Raw genomic sequence first — 18,977 nt, forward strand, 5'->3', positions numbered from 1 at the left:
CCTGCCAGGTGCAACGGGATGAGGAACATCCCTTGTCCAATGGTCCAATGCCACAAGTCCTGAGCTTCATGAAGAGCGCCAGGGATCGAGTGTCCCATTATTTCCTGATGTAGAACATGGTGGTGGTGTTGTCCGTGAAGATCCTCACCACTTTGTCTCTCAGAGACGGTAGGAAAGACTTGAAGGCCCAGACACCTGCCCGTAACTCCAGGATGTTGATGGCAGATCCTTCTTCTGCGGAAGCCACAGACCTCTGGCGTGTATAAGTCCGGTGTGAGCTCCCCAACCTTCCAGAGAGGCATTCGTGATGACCGTCTCCTGGTATGGCGGGGTTTGAAATCCCGTTTCTTGGGTGATGTGGGAGCGTACCCCCCCCCCCCACCACTCTATTGCCCGCCGGAACTCCTTGCTAAGGGTAATCTGGTCCGTAAAATTCCCAGACACTTGTATCCAAAGTGCATCCAATTGCTGTAGGGGTCGCATCTGCAACCTGTATAGGTGGACGAAGTAAATGCAGAACGACATTATGCCCAGCAAAGACTTAACGGCCCGAACCGTGGCCGCCTTCGCTGACAACAGCCGCTGTACCTTCCTGTGAATGGACGCTAGCCTCTCCTCCGAGGGGGACATCAAGCAAGCCACTGTGTTGAGTATGGCGCTTAGGAACAGCGCATTCTGCTATGGCGTTCAGCAGGACTTCGGATAGTTCACAGAGGACATCAGCTCCGCCAGTCACCAGACGGTCTCCTTCGTGTGATCATCGGCTAGTTCCCGGGAGCGGGCTCGTAACAGCCAATCGTCCAGGTACGGGTATACGTGTACGCCCTGCAGCCGCAGGTGGGCCGCCACCGGGGCCAGGCATTTTGTGAACACCCTTGTGGCCGACCTTAGGCCGAAAGGTAAGGCCTTTAACTGGTAATGTTGGCCTTGTACCACTAAACATATGTTTCCTGTGGATGGGTACGTGGAAGTACGCATCCTCTGGGCCCAACGACATGAAGAAATCCCCTTCCTCCAATTGGCCGAGCATGTGTTTCAACGTGACCATCCAGAATTTTTGGGACTTCAAGTACTTGTTTAGATGGTGCAGGTCCAGGATGAGCCTCCAGCCCCCGGTCTTCTTTATGACCAGAAAGTATCTGGAAGAGACTCCGGAGCCCCAGAGCCATTGGGGAACTAGCTCTATCATCCCTTTCCGTAACATGGCTCACACTTCTTACAGGAGTTGAGGGATGTGCGCTCCTGACGGGGACCGGTGGAATAATAGGGCATCTGCATTGGAACTACAAGGTGTGTCCCTCAGCGTCGCTGGTGATGATCTTCTTCGTCAGTCGGCCTCCAACCGGGGTGCACAAGTGGGGGCTCCAAAAGTGCCTAGTCTCAAAAACTCGTTCCTGAAATCAAACATTTGCTCTTGGGTTGCTCTCTGAGAGAGCTCTCCTTCAAGAACATACTCTCCCTTACCTTAGGGAATACGGCAAGGGTCAGATTGAAGTTATTCTCATCCACAAGCCAAAGGTCGCCCTTCACGGTTTCAGACCATCACAGGCTTGTCTGTATTACTTTCCTGCAAAGACAGTGGCTTTTGACAGAGTCTGGACTTATTAGGCTAACTACCAAGCTCTGCCTACTACTAATAGTCTTTGCCTCTTGCCAGGGACTAGGCTGTAGCCTCTTGCAGGCTAATAACCAACCTCTCCTAGGCCATGGCTGACCTGTGATCTGGCCTCTCATTCCTAGCAGGCTTATTTTGTTTGAATTGTGTCCTCCAATGATCCTACAGAGAGCATCTCGAAGTGCCTTACAAAGGGTGAAAAAGAAGTTACCTTTCCAGGACAGGAAGGTCAGGATAGACAAGAGGATGGCAGGGGAAGTGGTTTCGCTGGATTAGGCGTGGGGAAATATGTATGTTTGGTAGAAGTTTTCAGAAAGTGGTGATAGTGCGTGGTGCGGATGTGGAATGATAGGGCATCCAAGGATTTGGGTGCCCATTGAGTGAATGCTTGTTTGTGTGCAAGTTCATTTGCAGAGGGTAAGGTGTAGGAGATTTTGGTTGGCTTGTCTTGAATTTATATGTGTGAGGGGTTTCAGTTTGTTGTGAAGGTAGGATGGCCTTTGAAAAGCAATTCTGAGATACAGGGAACCAGCCAGTGCAACTGGGAGAGTGTGGGTGTTGAGTGTTTGAGTAGATGCAAGAGGAGTCTTGCTGCTGCGTTCAGGAGAGAGTGAGTGAGTGAGATATATCTATATCTCTGTGGCAGGTTTTTGAACCAGGGGGTGAGGTCTGAGTGTTGCCTGGAGATTGGAGGTTTTGAATGGGTTGAGTTTGAGAAAGTGGGAAGCCATCCAGGTGGTGATAGTAGTAAGCTTTTTAGAGCGTGGAGTAGTAAGGGGGATGGGATTTGGTTGTATAATTGTGTCATTTGAAAATTGACATTGTGACCACTAAGGATTTGTCCGAGGGATTCAACGTATAGGTTGAAGAGGTGGGGAGCTAGGGAGAATCCTTGTGGAAACCATACTCGACTGATGTGGGGTAGGTTAGATAGGAGGACATGCAGACAAAGAGTGTCCTGTTAGTAAAGGAGGAAAACAAGTAGAGAGTCTCACAATTTCATCCTGTGGGATAGGATGTTTCAGAGAAGGGTGTGGCCGATGGTGTCAAACCATTTCTTCAGTGTTGTTGGGAAGGTCATCCAGTTTATCAAGTGTTACAGTTTCAGTGCTGTTGCCCAAAAGCTGTTTGGAATAAGTGGAGGAGGTTGTTTGTGGTGATGTGCTGTTTGAGTTGGCTTGTGAAGAAGCATTCCATGATTCTAGCAAGGTATGGCAGGATAGTAAGGGCACAGTCGTTTGTAGTGGGGTTGAGGGACAGTTTGACGGGAGAGGTGATTTGTCCTGTTTTGAGTGTGCAAGGGAGTGTGCCATGTGAGAGACGGGAGTTGATGTTGACCCAGTTCGTAGCCAGGGTGGTGATGCAGTTTGATGCAGCTATCCGTGGATAGGAGTTATCTAGGTGGCGTGCTGAATTTGATTTTTCTGTGAGAGTGAGGAGCGGGCCTTGGTCGATGCAGTGGAATGTTTACCATGTGTTGCAAGGTTTGGGAGTAGGGGATGGCAGTGGGAAAGCAGCAAGCGTGTCTGTAGAGCATTTTACACATAGGCTAACTTGTCAGTCACAAAGATTTAGTAGTTTCCAGAAAACCATGACTCCTCCGTTTACTGTTTGTTACTCAACTGCTTTCCCCGCCTCGGTGGACTGAAGTTCAAACACCCTTAATCTCGGGGCCCTTCAGTCTTATTTTATTCATTTTGACCTGCTCCAAGTGCCTTAATTATGCTAGATTGGCTATGCCATTTCCTCATTACCAAATGGCCACATGATTGGGCAGGGTACCTTTCCAACTTCCATTTTTAGGTTTCCCTCTCCTCTCGGTTGTCTAATGTGTTTTGACTTCCCTGCAGCTTTGGGAGTAATGTCTTGATTAGTAATCTGTGTGTGGGCTATGGGCTTACTTACCACATCTGCAATCTGAGTCACATGGAAATGCAATGGCTCTGCCTCACAGCTCCACTCCCTCTGCCACTAGGTACATTATCTGGAGTGAAGTGTTTTTAGCTCCTTGCAAGCCTTATGTCTCTTGCATGTGACCTGTTGTCTGTATTCGTTATTCCTAACCTGTGAGCAGACTTGCAAGCCACTTGCATCCTATTCTGAAGTGTTGTGGCTTCCCTGTAGCTTCGTTATTAGTAATGTCTTGATCACTAGACAGGCAGAGGAAAATGACAACAAGAATTCTCCAATTTTAAAATAATGTTATGCAGTTGTGGGGAAGGGTTGTAGGGACCAAACCCAAACCATCCTCATTTTTTTTGTATTATGTAATTTATTGAGCGCGGATCTAGCTTCGAGAAGCAACAGAGCGCTTTACAGAGGTGTACAACATAACAGATGCATGACAGAGTGCTTTTCAGTGGTAACAATAGAACAGATATACAGCGGGGGTGGGATAAAGAGGGGGAACAGAGGAGGGATACAGCTGTACCGGGTGGCAGGGAGCAGAGGGGCCGGTACCATCTAGTGAGTCAGGTAGCGCGAGTGGAGAAATGATGGCCTAGGTATTGAGGAGGAGAGACAAAGTTTTCTTTTCTGAATTGTAGGAGCGTGGGGGCAAGTCTGATGCAGGCGGGGAGGAGGTTCCATAGTCTTGGGGTGTAGGCAGAACAGGCTTGTTTTCTGGTCCTTTCCCTTTTGCAGCGGCGGATATCAAGTCTGCACAGGTCCTGGCTTCTGGTGGTGCACTGTCTGCCAGAAATGAAGAGTTTCCCCGCAAGGTAGATGGGTGACGTTAGGGCGACTGCCTTCTAGATGATGCAGCAAGACTTGAAGGTGATTTGGGAGTGCAGTGGGAGCAGTGAAGGTCCCCGAGCGCCAGGGTGATGTGGTCGTATCTGCTCAGATCCTTGATGAAGCGTGCGGCCGCATGTAGGAACCTTCTCATGGGCACAAGGGAGGATGACGGGAGGCCTTCGAGGAGTGCATTGCCGCCATCCATGTGGGATAGGACCTTTACTTGAACAGTGCATCTAAAAGCTGTCCGGAGGAAGGGAGAGCTGATGCAGAGCTGTATTGAGTCTTACCTATGTGTGTCTTGAAGGAAAGGTGTTTGTCGATGTGGAATCGGAGGGATTTGGCGCAGGAGGTGAGCTAGGGTGTGAAGCCGTCAAAGTTCATGGTTGATAGCCATTTCTGTATGTCTGGGTGTTCAGTGTTGTTGGTGAGAAGTAGGAATTCGGTCTTGGAGGGGTTGAGCTTCAAGTATGAACTGGACATCCAAAACTGGATCAGTGAGAGGCATGTTTTGAGCCTATGATGACCTTGATGGAGTCGATCTTGAGGTATAGAAGTGTATTGTCGGCGTGTTGGTGGATGTTGTATGTGGCTAGGAGGGCTGCCAGCTGTTCCATGTATAGATTGAGGATCACTGCGGAGAGGATGATGTGAGGGGTAGCATTGGTGATCGAGGAGTCTATCTGAATAAACGGCTTGCGGTTGACGAGGTAGGTCTTGAACGAGCATAGGACAAGGTTGCTGATTCCCATGCGCCGATGTAGGGTGTTCGTAAGCGCATGGTGGTCTACTGTGTCGAAAGCGGCCGAGAGGTCGAATAGAACCAGGATGCAGGGTTAGCCGTCGTCAAGGATGTTGAGGGTGTCGTCGACCACCTGTATGGTTGCTGTCTCTGTGCTGCATCTGGGTCTGAATCTGGATTGGCACGTTTGGAGGAGATTGTTGGTGTCAATGTGTTGCTGCAGTTGTGTGGCTACCGCTTCCTCAATGCTCTTATGAAGGAAAGATGGATGAGGGGGCAATAGTTACCTAGGATGTCAAGATTCCAGAGTGGCTTCCTTTTGTAGAGGGAGGATTTGGCAAATTGTGAGGGTCGATGGGAAGGTGCCTTGAGTTAGGGAGCCGTTGATGATGTCCAGGTAGGGAAGTAGAGCTTCTGTGGGGAGGGTCTTGAGGGTGGATGCTGCGAGGATGTCATCTGTATACGATGTGGCTTTGAGGGCGGCCAGGGTTTCTACCAGGTCCCCTGTCAAGTGTCTTGAGTGTTGTCCAGGGTGTGGAGATATTGCCAGGAAGGACATGGCATGGGTCTGTGGATGCAGAGCTGGCATCTATGTGCTGGTGAATCTTGCTGATTTTATCGATGAAACTGTTGAAGGCGGTGGATTTTTTGATGAGCGTGGTATGGCAGTGTTGGGTAGCGAGTTGACTTACTGCTTGACCGCTTTGAAGTGGGCTCTTTTGTTGTTGGCTTCTGCTATGGTATTCTGATAGTAGGAGACCTTGCTTGTGTTGATTAGTTGTCGGCGTGTTGCTCAGAGTTCTTTGAGGAGCACCAGGTCGGTAGCAGTCCTGGAGCGGCGCCAGGTTTTCTCTCGTTTCCTGATGACTCTTTGCTGAGGTCGATTTCTTGCATGTACCAGGCTTTCAGGGTTGCTCACTTGAATTAATTTGTCAGAAAACATTTACGTTCCACCAGTTTAATAATTCACCATGTGCCAATGTGTATTATCATGTAGTTAATTTCCATAGGCCAAACATTGTGGCCAGGAAGATGTGCATTTGAAATAAAATAGGCCCTGTGTCAGAGTTTGACACCCGTAGCCTAAGCAGTCTTCTGTGACCAGCAGAAGCAGATACAGATGTAAAAAAGACTTAGAGCTTCTGGGGCACTAAGCCATCCTCTATCAAACAAACATAACAATAGCACAACATAACGACTGTTCAAGGAAGACCTGAAACACTTCAGACAATCAATCCTCTGGCTGCTAGTATGACAGCAACACAACCAAAGGAACAGACCCAGTTAAGCAACACACTGACAATTGTACAGTTCGAGTCCTAAACACCTAATAATAATACCCAGCGGGGGTTGGCGGGGTGAAGGAGGAGGGGAAAAAGGAAAAATATTATGGATTTGCCCGGAGACAATCCTTTAAATTGTTCTCTGCCTCAGGGGGCACAAGCCTACCAATTGACAATCAATACCAGCCTTTCATTGGGTGATTAAGCACCGACGTGTCCGCATGAGACATGACTGGTGCTTTATAGAACATTATAGTCTAACCAACATAAAAGCGAGATTGGCTTCGTCTATTGTGCCACACGCAGAAGTGAGAAGACACAACTTACTTTGTGTGGGTGTTGGAAAGAGACTCGGAAGTTTAAAAGTCTCAGCATAAGTAATTCACACTGCACAATGCTGTCTCTGAGCTCCCAGAAGCGGGCGTCCAACTCCAGAGGATCACTGCCAGGATTCAGGTACCTATGTAAAATAAAGGAAAAAGGAGTCAGGAGAGAGGGGCAGAAGTGTGAGAAGATTTATCTCCCATGTATGACCTACATACTAAAAACGTACAGAGTATTCTGAGGCAGACTATAGAAAAACGTAGTTTAGGGTTCTCATTTCAGCAGATTCAAAAGCTCCCACAGACATTTCATCCCACAATTGCTATTGAATACATAACCCACCTCGTTCTCAATATACAGGGCTATGCACAGAGGAAGAGACCTGTGTCCCACCCCATAGTTTTAAGACATATAGTAACTGTCGATTGAAGCTTTGGCAAACTATTTTGCCATTGTGTCACAATCCTGGACAGGACCAGTCCATGACTGCTAGTGCACACCACCCCACATCAGCCTTCCTGTTAATTTGATGACTGCCAGATGTTGCAAGCACTCAAAAGCGCAATTCTTATGCAAATCTCTGCTCACGCACAATGACTGGCAACATTTCATATTTCAGTCCCAAAAGTAGGATGAGGATGCAATGGAATTTAGGAATACAAAAAAAAGGTGGGAGTGGGGATCAACACCATGAACAAGCTGAGACTACATCATCTGCAGTGTTCGATAATTGCCAGGAGCTGGAAGCTATTTAGCTCCTGTTAACAGCCAAGGGGAGCCTGGTTAGCTGGAAACCAACAGCTACCAGGAGCTTCTATTCACTCCCCAGACAAGTGGCGACACACATACATAGCTAGGCGATATTAACTTTGCAGTTTTGGAAATGTATATAAAAGAGACTAAAGGACACACCAAAGGGACATTTAAAGAATATTGAATAATATGTTATGGGCAAAAAGTTAGAGTTTGCATCTTTGCACAAGTTAGATTTGCTCTGACAATGTGCTAGTTCCTAGTTCCCTATAGGTAGCTCCTGCCTAACGTATGATGTCCGATACCCAGGCGCTGCTTTTTGCTCCTGGTCAACAAATCCTTACTTCGACCTCTGCATCTGTATGCACTCTGCTGTGGCTGATTGAGAAATACATTTTGGATAACTAATTTCACATGCAAATTACATCGATGAAATGCTGGGAAGCAATGGGACTAATAATCTAACATTTAGGAGGAGTGCAAATGTGTTAGTAAGGTTGTGATGGATGAGTAATTGTTACTTATGGGAAGTACAGGTTCTTCTGCCAAGAAATGGTACATAATCTGCAAAAGTCTTTTGGCCATTGGCAGTGATTCATATTACAGGGAATTAAGGTACTCTTTAGTTTTTGACTTTTTAATAAAGAAAATACCTGTGGGCCACATTGATAATATCTCTTGTCCGCAGGTGCTGCTCCTCCACTTTGCCTGCCAGGTAGATTGCAGACATTGCCACAAGGTACGGATCGTAGGCATCAAGGCTCGTTTCACAAAAGAACTTGTGGTAAATGGTGCAGGCAGTGGCAATGGGAATAGACTGCATTCCCAGCTTCACCCCTAGGAAAAAAGAAACCAAAGTGTGTACAAATAGAGTCTTGCCTTTACAGAATTGGCATGACAATGCCTCGAAACTAAAGGGAAGTCCACAATATAAGAGACCTGTTCAACAACGACCAACCCCTTCCAACATACACTCCCTTAGTCAGACTATTTAACCAAGCTACACCCTACAAAAGGTATACTAATTTAGTGCCCATTCAGTACGCATCCAAATGTTTCCTCCCCATCAATTAACCAGATTGGATTTTCGCCTTGTTGAAAAAGAGCACCAGCCAGTGAAAAGGCCAGGCACTCCTATTTAATAATTGATGAATATCCCTAACGTTACTTAATTTTTATACTGCGCCCATCACCATTAGAGTCGTCCTACGGTACCTGAACCTTGTCCATGATGTAGTGAATTGCGACCTCGCAAGACCTTTGAAGGTGGATAGTAAAGAAAAGGGATGCACAAGGGCAGAGGTACATAGGCTGAGGGAGGGCCAATATGGATGTGGTGGTATTGACACAATTGGTTATTAGTGATCAGGAGATAACAATTCATGAATGTAAAGACGATTTAAAACAAAGGCTTTACTGTGATGGCAATATCTAGACCAGACGATGCATGGCACCAGATATAGTTGGTGTCCGGTTGAGTGATATATTTGAGATATGTTCAAGAGGGCCCTTTAAGTGTGGACGCTTCACCAGATTAGTTAGTAAGAAACACTGGCTGTGTCCGGGGAGAGAACTGTTTTTTCCAAGCCAGCAGATCGATAAGTCAGTGTCAAGAGTTGGGGCAGGTAAAGATGAGGCAAGGGGAAGAGGAGAAACAAACCTGCACTTAGTAGTATCATGTTGTGAAGCTGTAAATTAGGTATAATTCATAATCCACAAGGTAATCCAATCAATGCTCTATGACCTTCCCAATTTAAGGCAGCAGACTGATTGTGGTACGTTCTGAAAAAGCTACTCTGATCTTGCTGCACATCTTAAACACCGTGAGCACGGACTGAAGAAGATTCTTAAGGTGGTGTGCTAGATAGGGACTAAAAGCCTGGGAGCTGAGTTACAAGCTACAGACCAGCCATAAAATACACCCGCTGCACTTCATTTCTATAAATAAACACAGCACACTTGAGCAATAAGTCCCTCGCCGGCGGAGTGGGAGGGGGCATTACTGCATGGGTTAATACCCCGGGGCCCATAGTAAAAGGCCCGAGCATTGCTGCGGTAATGCCCCCCGGCGAGGGGCTTATTGCTATTTGTACACCGGACCATTGGACTGGGGTAGTGATAGTGTCTTTATTCGGTTGCAAGACGCTCTGCTGTTCAGCAACTGAAAAAATTAAAATAAAATGCCAGCCATGGGACAGGATATGTTCTCCCTTTCCATGGCGGCCATTGAAAAGAGTAAACAAAAAAGTAAACAAAGAACATGGCAGCCATGGAAAGGGAGAAGGGACTACATGTAGCCCCTTCTCCCTTTCCTTGGCGACCACACGCGGAAGGAACACAGGGGGACATAGCAGCAGCAACCCGAGCCTGGTCGGCTTGTTAAGGACCCGTTGACGGCCAATCAGATCGTTTGTAACAATCCGATTGTCCCTCACTGTATACTAATATCAATTACTCGCCAAGAGTCAATTATCAGTAGTCAAAGGCTAGTGGCGAGTGTGCATTTTGCACCCTGTGAGTAGTATTTATAGGCAAAGATGGATAAAAAGAAAATTACATAAAATGCCCACTTTCTAGCAGAGTGGAAAGCTTGCACAGTAAATAAGACTCTTGGGGCAACCCAACAAATCAGATACTTTAAGTATGCAAAATAAATTAAACTTCAATATTGCATAAAAGTGAAATAAACCAAAATAAAACAAGACCAGGGAAAATCTCAAATCCAAACTAAACACAGCAGCTCTATTTCTGCTTAGTTGTGACCTTTAGCTCAGGGCTCGAGGCGGAGGCGAGTGGTGGATTTCCCGTTGTCCCCTTTGAGTTTTTTGAAAATATTTCCCTTTGCCACCTTCTTGCGCTACTGTGCGCACTCCAACACCCCTCCACCTCCCTTTCCAGTATTGCCGCCTCCATCCCGCCCCCAGAGTCCCAACACCCAGGGCATCCCCCTCAGCGAAGGGACCAGAAGCAAAGGGCAGGTCCCAAAGCAGCAGCTCCAGACCTTGTCTGCAGGTGTATCAGGAAGCAGGCAGCCGTCAATCAGCAGCGACAGACAAAGTAGGTGTGGTGCGGACAGGGGGAACAGCAATCACTGCGCCCAACAAAACTGGCCCACCTCTCTCTCTCCCTCATCTTCCACACCACCCATTAGCTTGCAGCCTGCATGTACGATCTCTATTTAGCAACTGTTAACCCATATAAACCCGCTGAGTTGTCAACTGTGTTGCCTAGCCATCTCTCACTTCTAGGAGAACTGGTGGTTGTCGATATCTCACATCTAGATTTACTGTACTCTAAATATGCTAGCCACTCCAGAAAGAATTGAGAGCATTGACCCGCATCACATCTGGGCAGAACCGTGGCAAATAGCTTGGGTCACATCTAGGCAAAATTGTAAATATTAGCTTGTGTCACATCTAGGCAGAATTGTGAATATTAGCTTGCATCAAATCTAGGTAGAATTGTAAATATTAGCTTGCGCCACATCTAGACAGGAACGTGAATATTAGTTTGTGTCACAGCTAGGCAGAAATGTGGAGATATGCATGCGCCACATCTCAAGGCATAAATTAGTTTTGCAAAATTGATTAGCAGAAATTGCTAAATAAAAAATAAAAAATGTTTAGCAATCCAACCTAAATGGTTAGCAATTTTTATATCTTTATTTTTAAAGGGATGAGTAGTTAATTGCAACAAGGAAATTGCCCAAATAAGGCACAGGTCTTCTCCAGGCCTTTTAGGCCAGGCACCATCCATTTATTACATTGACACTGAAACAACATTTAGAAGGCCTCATGCCTGCAGGCTATCAGTGCAGACACAACTGCTAGCAAATAGCTAGGAATAATACATCGCCAGCCAATCATCAAACAGGAGAAATATCATTCCCAGACAATTGATGCCACACAGCCTGTGGGTATATGCATGCCTACTAAATGCTCTTTGATGCGAGGGCAGCAGCAAATCACTGCATTTCAGGGGCAGCATCATGGCATTTCAACCTTTTTAGTTGAAAGGAGCCTGAGTCTCAGGGGGTTCCCCAGCAGCTGCTTGCATGTTAGCAGTCATGAATCGTATTGCATGGCAACAAACAGATTATATTCCATTCTTTAAATGTGCACTTTGCAGTGCACACAGAAGCTGCACGAGCTGGAGTCCTTCAGGCCATCACCTTCCTTGGGCCTCTCTGGTATCTAAATGTGTTCTTATCGCCTTATTGCATTTTTAGTCCAGTGGCTCTGCAATAGCCCCTTGCTACTAAAATAGGATTTCAGTTGAAGTTTAGTGTTTCAGTTCTCCGCTGTTTGGCAGTCTTGTGATAATCGGCCGCTATTAACCCCCTGGCTGTATTTTATGGTCTTCATTAGGATGTACACACAGGTGCCTCAGACTTTCTCAGCTCCAAAAGGGGCCCCGCAAAGATCATTTTGAAATGAGCCCGCTGAGCCATGACTCAGCAGGCCCTGCTGTAATCCAGCAAATCAAAGACATTTAGAAAGCCTCCTGCCTACAGGTTGTATCATCAGTGGCAGGTTGAGCATTAGCAAATGGCTGGGAATAATATATCTCCTGCCAATCATGGCAGGAGAAATATTTCCAGACACTTGACAGCACACAACCCGCACTGATAACGCAGCCAGACCTGCCTGAATTCTGGTATTGTTCTGTATCCCATGGGTTATTTCATGCTCGTATCCGGGACTCCCGGGAAGAGCATCAAGCCTCTGGGATTGTCAGGGCCTGCAATAAAAGCAATGCCTTTCGTCCCTCAGCAGTGATCAGAGGATGCCTGTGATGGAAAGAGTGCACAATGCTGCTCAGTCTGCAAAGTGCACAGGGCTCCCTTCGAGGCATTTAAAGAACTAACACCTCTTTGTTATTAGTCAGTGATCAGAATGGAGCAGGCATTGGCTATTTTGAACAAGAAAGGCCAAATAAAGGCCCCGCTAAATTATGTTATCTTGAATGTGTATAGCGTCTCCTGCCAAAGTTATGACCATATTTTTTTGTCATGTGGCTATAAGTATTGAGAGATCTATTGCACCTTAAGGTTATTTTTGTAAGCATGTGCCCCCTTTTTCTATATAGGACTAGACAAGGACAGAATTTATAGTAATTAGAGCTGCAGCGAAGCACGGACCGCAGAAATCTCAGGGTTTTTGATTTTCAAATGTAGGTAGGTCTGCCTGCATAAATACCTTGTAAATGTTGTTTGAAGTACAGTGCAGCAGCAAATCACTGCAGCACTGTGCTTCAAAGAACATTAAGAAGGCAATATGCCTGCAGGCTGCTCTCAGTGCTAGGGCAGTGTGAGCCCTGCACTAACACTGCCTGCAGGCACAAGGCTTTCTAAATGTTCTTTGAAGAGCGAGACCGCAGCAAACCACTGCAGTCCTGCTCTTCAAAAAACATTAAGAAGGCAATATGCCGGCAGGATGTTATCAGTGCCCCACCACCTACTAAAATAAAATTAGCATGTACTTACCAGCAGCAACCACGATAGCTGGAGAAACTGTCTCGAGCTGCCTCTTGCATGCTCGGCCTCGGCACATGGGCTCCTCTGCGCATGTGTTTTACATGGAGCCTGGGCTGCGCACATAAAAAAACAAAAATGCTTCAGTTTCAGCCCAGCCCGGGAGCCGCTGCCTCGCCTGTGTGCACTCTGCACCCCAGACACAGGCTGTGCTGACTAAACCTAAATCCTCGTTCTAAAAATCATGTCACAGTTAGTGCGACATGATTATTGAAATAAAAAGCTAATAAGCAGTACTGTATCGCAAACTGCGATGCGATACCGCTTATTTTATGCCTTGCATCTAGATAGAATTTTGGAGATTAGCATGCACCAGATCGGGAAAGAATTGTGAAGATTAGCATGGGTCACATCTAGATGGCGATGCCACTAAACAACCCCCTAAAAAAAAAATAATCTCACCCCTCTGCATACACCTCTCTAACTCTAACCAAACACAGCCAAACCTCTAAAGCACACCAAACTGTACACATTTCACTACACCGCAACAATAAAACAAATTAAAAATAGCTAAGCACAACATAACATGACGGCTACCAAACGAAAAGCACGCGTAAACTCAGCAGACTGTGTTAACCGAACTGAAGCTGCCAACAGCATATCGCAGCTCTTTGGCACGTTTCCCACTCTGACCTACTAACTCGCCCTACGCCCTCGGGTTTTCAGATCCGCCGCTACCCTGGTGGTGATAGTACGTGGTAAAAATGTCCTTTAACATTAACAAAACTAGTGTAAATTAAGGCCTTGTGTTTTTTGGCAGTAGACAGTCATCTTTACTAGTTTATTTGGCCTTCAAAATGTTCTTCTACATGCACCCCACATTGCTCTCATCAGGATTACCCCTCCAAGGTTTCTGGCTTAAATACGCCAGTGGCAGTATCACACAAATATGGATATTTGCCTTTGCTTCACCCTGTTGATAGGGGATTGCATCTGAAAGAAGTGAAAAGTGCACTTTTGCAAGTGGAAACTGCCAGAATGTGTTTTCATAACAAAAATGGTCCAAGTCTTCATTGTCCCTACAGGTCATTAATTAAGCTTTCTAAACAGATACCGGGTTCATGGGATAATTACCTACTTCCCAGTTAGTGTCCCAGGTGAAATGAAGGGCTAAAAGTTGGGGAAGGTCATCATCCCATGATCAGGACCATTGGCAAGGTCTAGGCAGCTATAATAGCACATATAGTTGTGCAAATAAAAAGTAAAGTGAATGATTTTGGGCTGCTACGCAAGACCTAATGTTTGGAGTGTGGTCTAGAACAGAGATTAACCCCTTAAGTGCCAAGGACGAGGTATCTCGTCCTTGGGATTACCTCCCTGTTGCCAAGGACGAGATACCTCGTCCTTTTTGGCACTTAGTTTTGTGTGATCCCTGCAAAGGAGGGATCACACAAAACTGTAATCCAACCCCTGGGTTATGCGAGGGGGAGGTCCCTCCTCACTGCCCGGGGGCTGGATTACCTTCAGTTTCACATCTGCGTGCATAACGCACGCCATGAAACAAAGCATTTTCACCGCGGCAGCCATTTTCAGCTGCCGTGGTGAAAACACAAGGTGAGTGTCCACCTTGCTCTGCCTCGATCTCCGGCTGTATTTCAAACCGGAGATCGAGGCAGGTGTCGTTGAAAAGGGGAGATTCTCTCCTTTCCAACGACACCTTGTGTGACAGCATTGCTGGTCACGGAGCTGGCGCAGAGCGCTCGATCTGTGGCCAGCAATGCCACTGGACCACCAGGGATGTGTTTTCAAAGCAGAGGGAGGAGGGGGCTGCTTACAATAAGCAGCCCTCCTCCCCAGCCCCCAAAGCATGGGGGCACATATATGGATAACCCTGGGGGCAGATAGCGGATCATCTGCCCCCAGGGAAGGGGGCACAATGAAAAAAAAAATGAAAAAAAGGAGAAAAATAACAAAGGGAGATTTGGGTGGGGGGGCCACCAGGAACTTTTTTTTTTTTTAAATGTGTGCACAAAATGGGGGTGGCCCTCTCCCCCTCATCCTAAGGGGAAAGGGGGGCACCCCTTGTAGCCCTCCCTGTGGGCAGATTTCTGCCCCCAGGCAGGAGTACATGAGGTGGCCCACCATCCAATTGGTGGGGGCTGCCAGGAAAGTGTGGGGGCCGCCAGGAAAGTGTGGGCAAGCCCGCCAAAGGATGGGGCCTGCAGGTTAGGGCCCCCTTGGGCAGATGGGTGCCCATCTGCCCCCATCTGCCCTAGGGATTGGGCCCACGGGTAAAACAAACAAATTAATTGATTGTTTTGGTGAGAGTGCCCCCCCCCCCCCCACTAGACCACCAGGGATTTTTTTTTTTTATGAGAAGGGGGTGTCCCTTAACCCCCCCTCCCAAAATGGACAGGGGGTCATGTCATGCAGCCCTCCCTGGCGGCAGTTATCTGCTCCTAGGAAGGGGCATCTGACCACCGGGGAGAGCTGCATGAGATGCCCCCCCCTCTAATCCGCCCCCAGGGAGGGCTGAATGAGATGCTCTCCCTGCATTTGGTGTGGGGGGGTGGAGGGGGCCACCCCCCTTTACATTAGAAAATTCCCCGGCGGTTTAGGGTGCCCCTCAGCCCCCCCTAAAGTGTAGTCTACCATTTTCAATTCATTTGTTTACCAAACTTCCCTTGGTGCAGATGGGCACAATGGTGTGCCAATCTGTCCCCAGGGTGCCCAAACCTTAATGCCCCACCCACTGGGGGACCTGTCGCACATTTTTTGGTGGCCCTCTCTCCCCCACCCCAAACGGAGGGGGGGGTACCTCTTGCAGCCATTCATAGGAGCCCCAGGGAGGCCTGCATGAGGTGCCCCCCCACCCATTTAGGGTGGGGGGGGGGGGGGGGAAGAGGGCCCTTGCCATTACACCAGATGACAAATCGCTTCCATTTGCTGGAGTAGCAATGCCTGGTGTTAGGTTTCCGTGCTACTCTGAGTATGTCCATACATCTTTGAGGGAGTTGGAGGTGCCCGAACTCTATGAATACAGGAGCCAGGCTGCTAAATTGAGAGTTTGAGGACATGGAAATAGTGTTTCCCCCGGTCTTGAGAAAGCATGTTGTATGGGCACAGCAGCTTCCTGGGAGGGGAGACTGACATGGCCATGAGATGGGCGAACCAAGGCTGCAGGGCCCACATCGGGGCCACCAGAATCATCCTGACTGGCTCTTGGTCCATCTTGTGCACAATTCTGTTGAACGGGGGAAATCGGGGGGGAAAGTGTAGACAAATTTCCCAGACCATGTTATCCAAAGACCGTTCCCTTTAGTGCGGTTCTGAGGGTAGCTGGAGGCATAATCTCAGCAATGGGCGTTCTCCAGAGTGGCGAACAAGTCTACCTCTCGGAAGCCCCAGTCTGCAAAGACTTGGAGTACAATGTCCTTGTGTAGTCGCCACTCATGCTCTACGGGTAGAGGGAAGTCTCTGCTGAGTACGTGCACCAGAAGATTGAGTTCACCTGGAACATGTTGTGACAGGAGGAAAATCGAGAGCACACTTCCATATGTTCTGGGACAGTTTGGACAGCCCTAGAGAGTGAGTGCTCCCTTGTTTAAGAAATACATGGCCGTAGTACTGTCTGTGAGGACTAGAACTGTCTTCCGCTGGACTTGTGTTTGGAAGGCCTTCAGGGACTTGAACACTGCTAGCAGTTTCAACAAGTTTATTTGATTTGATGCTACCGCTGGGGACCACACGCCGTGCGCCGTCTGATGAAGGAGGAGAGCCCCCCACCCAGTCATAGATGCGTCTGTGGTGAGAGTGGCTTCTACTGTGGGGGTGGTGAAGGTTTTCCCCTGCAGAACATTTTTCCTTGACCACCACGGCAGAGACTGAACAAGGGCTGCCGAGATAACCACTAGATCATCCCGTGGCCTGATACCATTGGCTTGAGAGCCACTCTTGCATGGGGCGCATGCGCAGGCGAGCGTGTGGAACTAGGTAGATGCAGGAGGCCATCATCCCTTACAGTCGCATGGCTTTGCCTACGGTCACCTTGTGACTAACTACGTAGTGAGGGATCTAGAAGAGCATGATGCCGTCTTTGGTCAGAATTAGAGCCCCCAGAAACCTAGGTTGAAGAGGAGATCTACCATCTACTGGGTATTTGTTTGACATGTCCGTACAAATCCCCTGTTATGAGCCAGTCGTCGAGGTTAAGGATAGGCTGGGATGTACTGCCTGCGCAGGTGCGCAGCTACTGCCGCCAGTACCTTCGTGAACACCTGTGGAGCTGAGGCAATGCCGAAGGGGAGATCCTTGAACTGATAGGGGGTGTTTTCTATCATGAACCTAAGGTACTTTCTGTGCACTGGCAACATTGAAATATGAAAGTATGCATCTTTCATATCCAATGTGGCCATGCAGCAGCAGTGGGATTACTTCCTGCAGTGTTGTCATTCAGAATTTTTGAGGTTTGACATACTTGTTTGCTGGGCGCAGGGCTAGCACATGGTGAGATCCTTTTTGGGTACAAGGAAGTACACTGAATAAATACCCATGTTTACCTGGTGAATGAGGACGACCTCTACGGTGCCCTTTTCCAGAACCTCAAAGTAAGTTTCACCCGATTTACCAAGAAAAAGGACATCCGCCACAAAATAGTCTATACAACTCCCATTGGCGGAACACACACCAGCACAAATGAAGGCACACAGCAAACAAGACAGACGATGTCCCTTCAAACAGCAAAATATTTTTCCCATACACCCAAAAACGTTCATGCAGCACACTTACACTGTCAACCTCATGGAGTAAGTTACACCACTCTACACAGATATCCCAAGATCCACACTCGCTTAGTAAACCGGCTCAACACTCTTGGGGCATTGCGCTCACTGATACACACACCACCCCTGACATTCCCATCAAAACAGGAACATCCACAGAAATGCCCATTTGACGTGGCCTGGAGAGGCAGATACGCTGTGCAAAGCAAGACACCGACACGTACACTTTACATTTCAGATATTCAGACTCTCAGACACTACGCCATGGGATGGCGGATTTTCCACCAAATGTCAAACCAATGCTAGGACTCCTCAAACATGGGTAACACAAGCCACTACTGGTACAGCAGCGACACGGCATACACATCACACAGCGACACAGACATATTACAACGTATACCAAGACACAGATGCATGCGAATCACTCAACAACATGACCCCACACATGCTACCTCATCAAGACACTGGATCCACAACCGACAAGGTGCACGCTGGGATATAGGTAAGGTCTAGACCACATGGTGGACCCAAACACCGGTGCACTCAAACAACAAAGTCCACCCGACTGCCAAAAAACAGAATGACACACCCATCACATTTAGCGTCAAGCGCCTCCACACCCACTGATAATCTATAAAAAACCACCACACCAGTGGCCCCAATCACTGCAGAGGTCGTGGTGCCCATCAAAATGGGAAGGTTGGAAGGTGTGCCAGTGCAATATGAACTTCACAGGAGGAGAGGTGGATGTGATAATATGGTGGAGTTCATCAATCAGAACAGGACCACCATGATCCGGACCCCTTGACACTGTATCACGCGGAGTCCGCTGCACATACTTGGGAACAGCCTCACACAGATCAGCGCCCTGGACATGAACTGCACCGCGTAAGACCTCATGATAAAGTGGGCAGACGAGAAGCATCGGGTGAAGCTGAAGTACACCAAAATCACAGTCACCCAAGCTCTCGGAGGAAACTCACCAGGCCTCACAGAGAGATTGATGCCAAGAGAGGAGCTGGCCATCAGCCTGATCCAGAAGGACACCTGCACGGGCATACAAGGCACTGCGACAGGCACAGTCTACCGAGGTAACACTTAATGTCCCTCATCACAAGTTAAAAAACTTGTGATTCCGTGATCCCGGTGGCACCGTTTCTGGCAACCTAAATCATGGAATCACTGGTATTTTTATTTTATTTATTTGCATTTTTAAAGCGCTCACACAGCCAACAGGCATCGAGGCGCTGTTACAGGAATTGTGTTTTTT

At 47.8% G+C, this 18,977-nt stretch overlaps 1 protein-coding gene across 4 annotated transcripts in view; it reads right to left on the minus strand.

Annotated features, from left to right (window-relative positions):
- The window catches only part of LOC138567301 (cyclin-Q-like), a 518,793-nt gene that overhangs the window by 96,929 nt on the left and 402,887 nt on the right, over positions 1-18,977 (minus strand). For all 4 annotated transcript variants that reach the window (XM_069645366.1, XM_069645370.1, XM_069645369.1 and 1 more), the window contains 2 exons: positions 8,107-8,290; positions 6,704-6,836 (listed from right to left, as the gene is read on the minus strand). In XM_069645366.1, the coding sequence (XP_069501467.1) occupies positions 6,704-6,836; positions 8,107-8,290 (317 nt within the window). The remainder of the gene's footprint in view (positions 1-6,703; positions 6,837-8,106; positions 8,291-18,977) is intronic.

The sequence above is a fragment of the Ambystoma mexicanum genome, chromosome 2p (assembly GCF_040938575.1).
Source record: "Ambystoma mexicanum isolate Mex_15411 chromosome 2p, UKY_AmexF1_1, whole genome shotgun sequence".
Classification (NCBI taxonomy): domain Eukaryota; kingdom Metazoa; phylum Chordata; class Amphibia; order Caudata; family Ambystomatidae; genus Ambystoma; species Ambystoma mexicanum.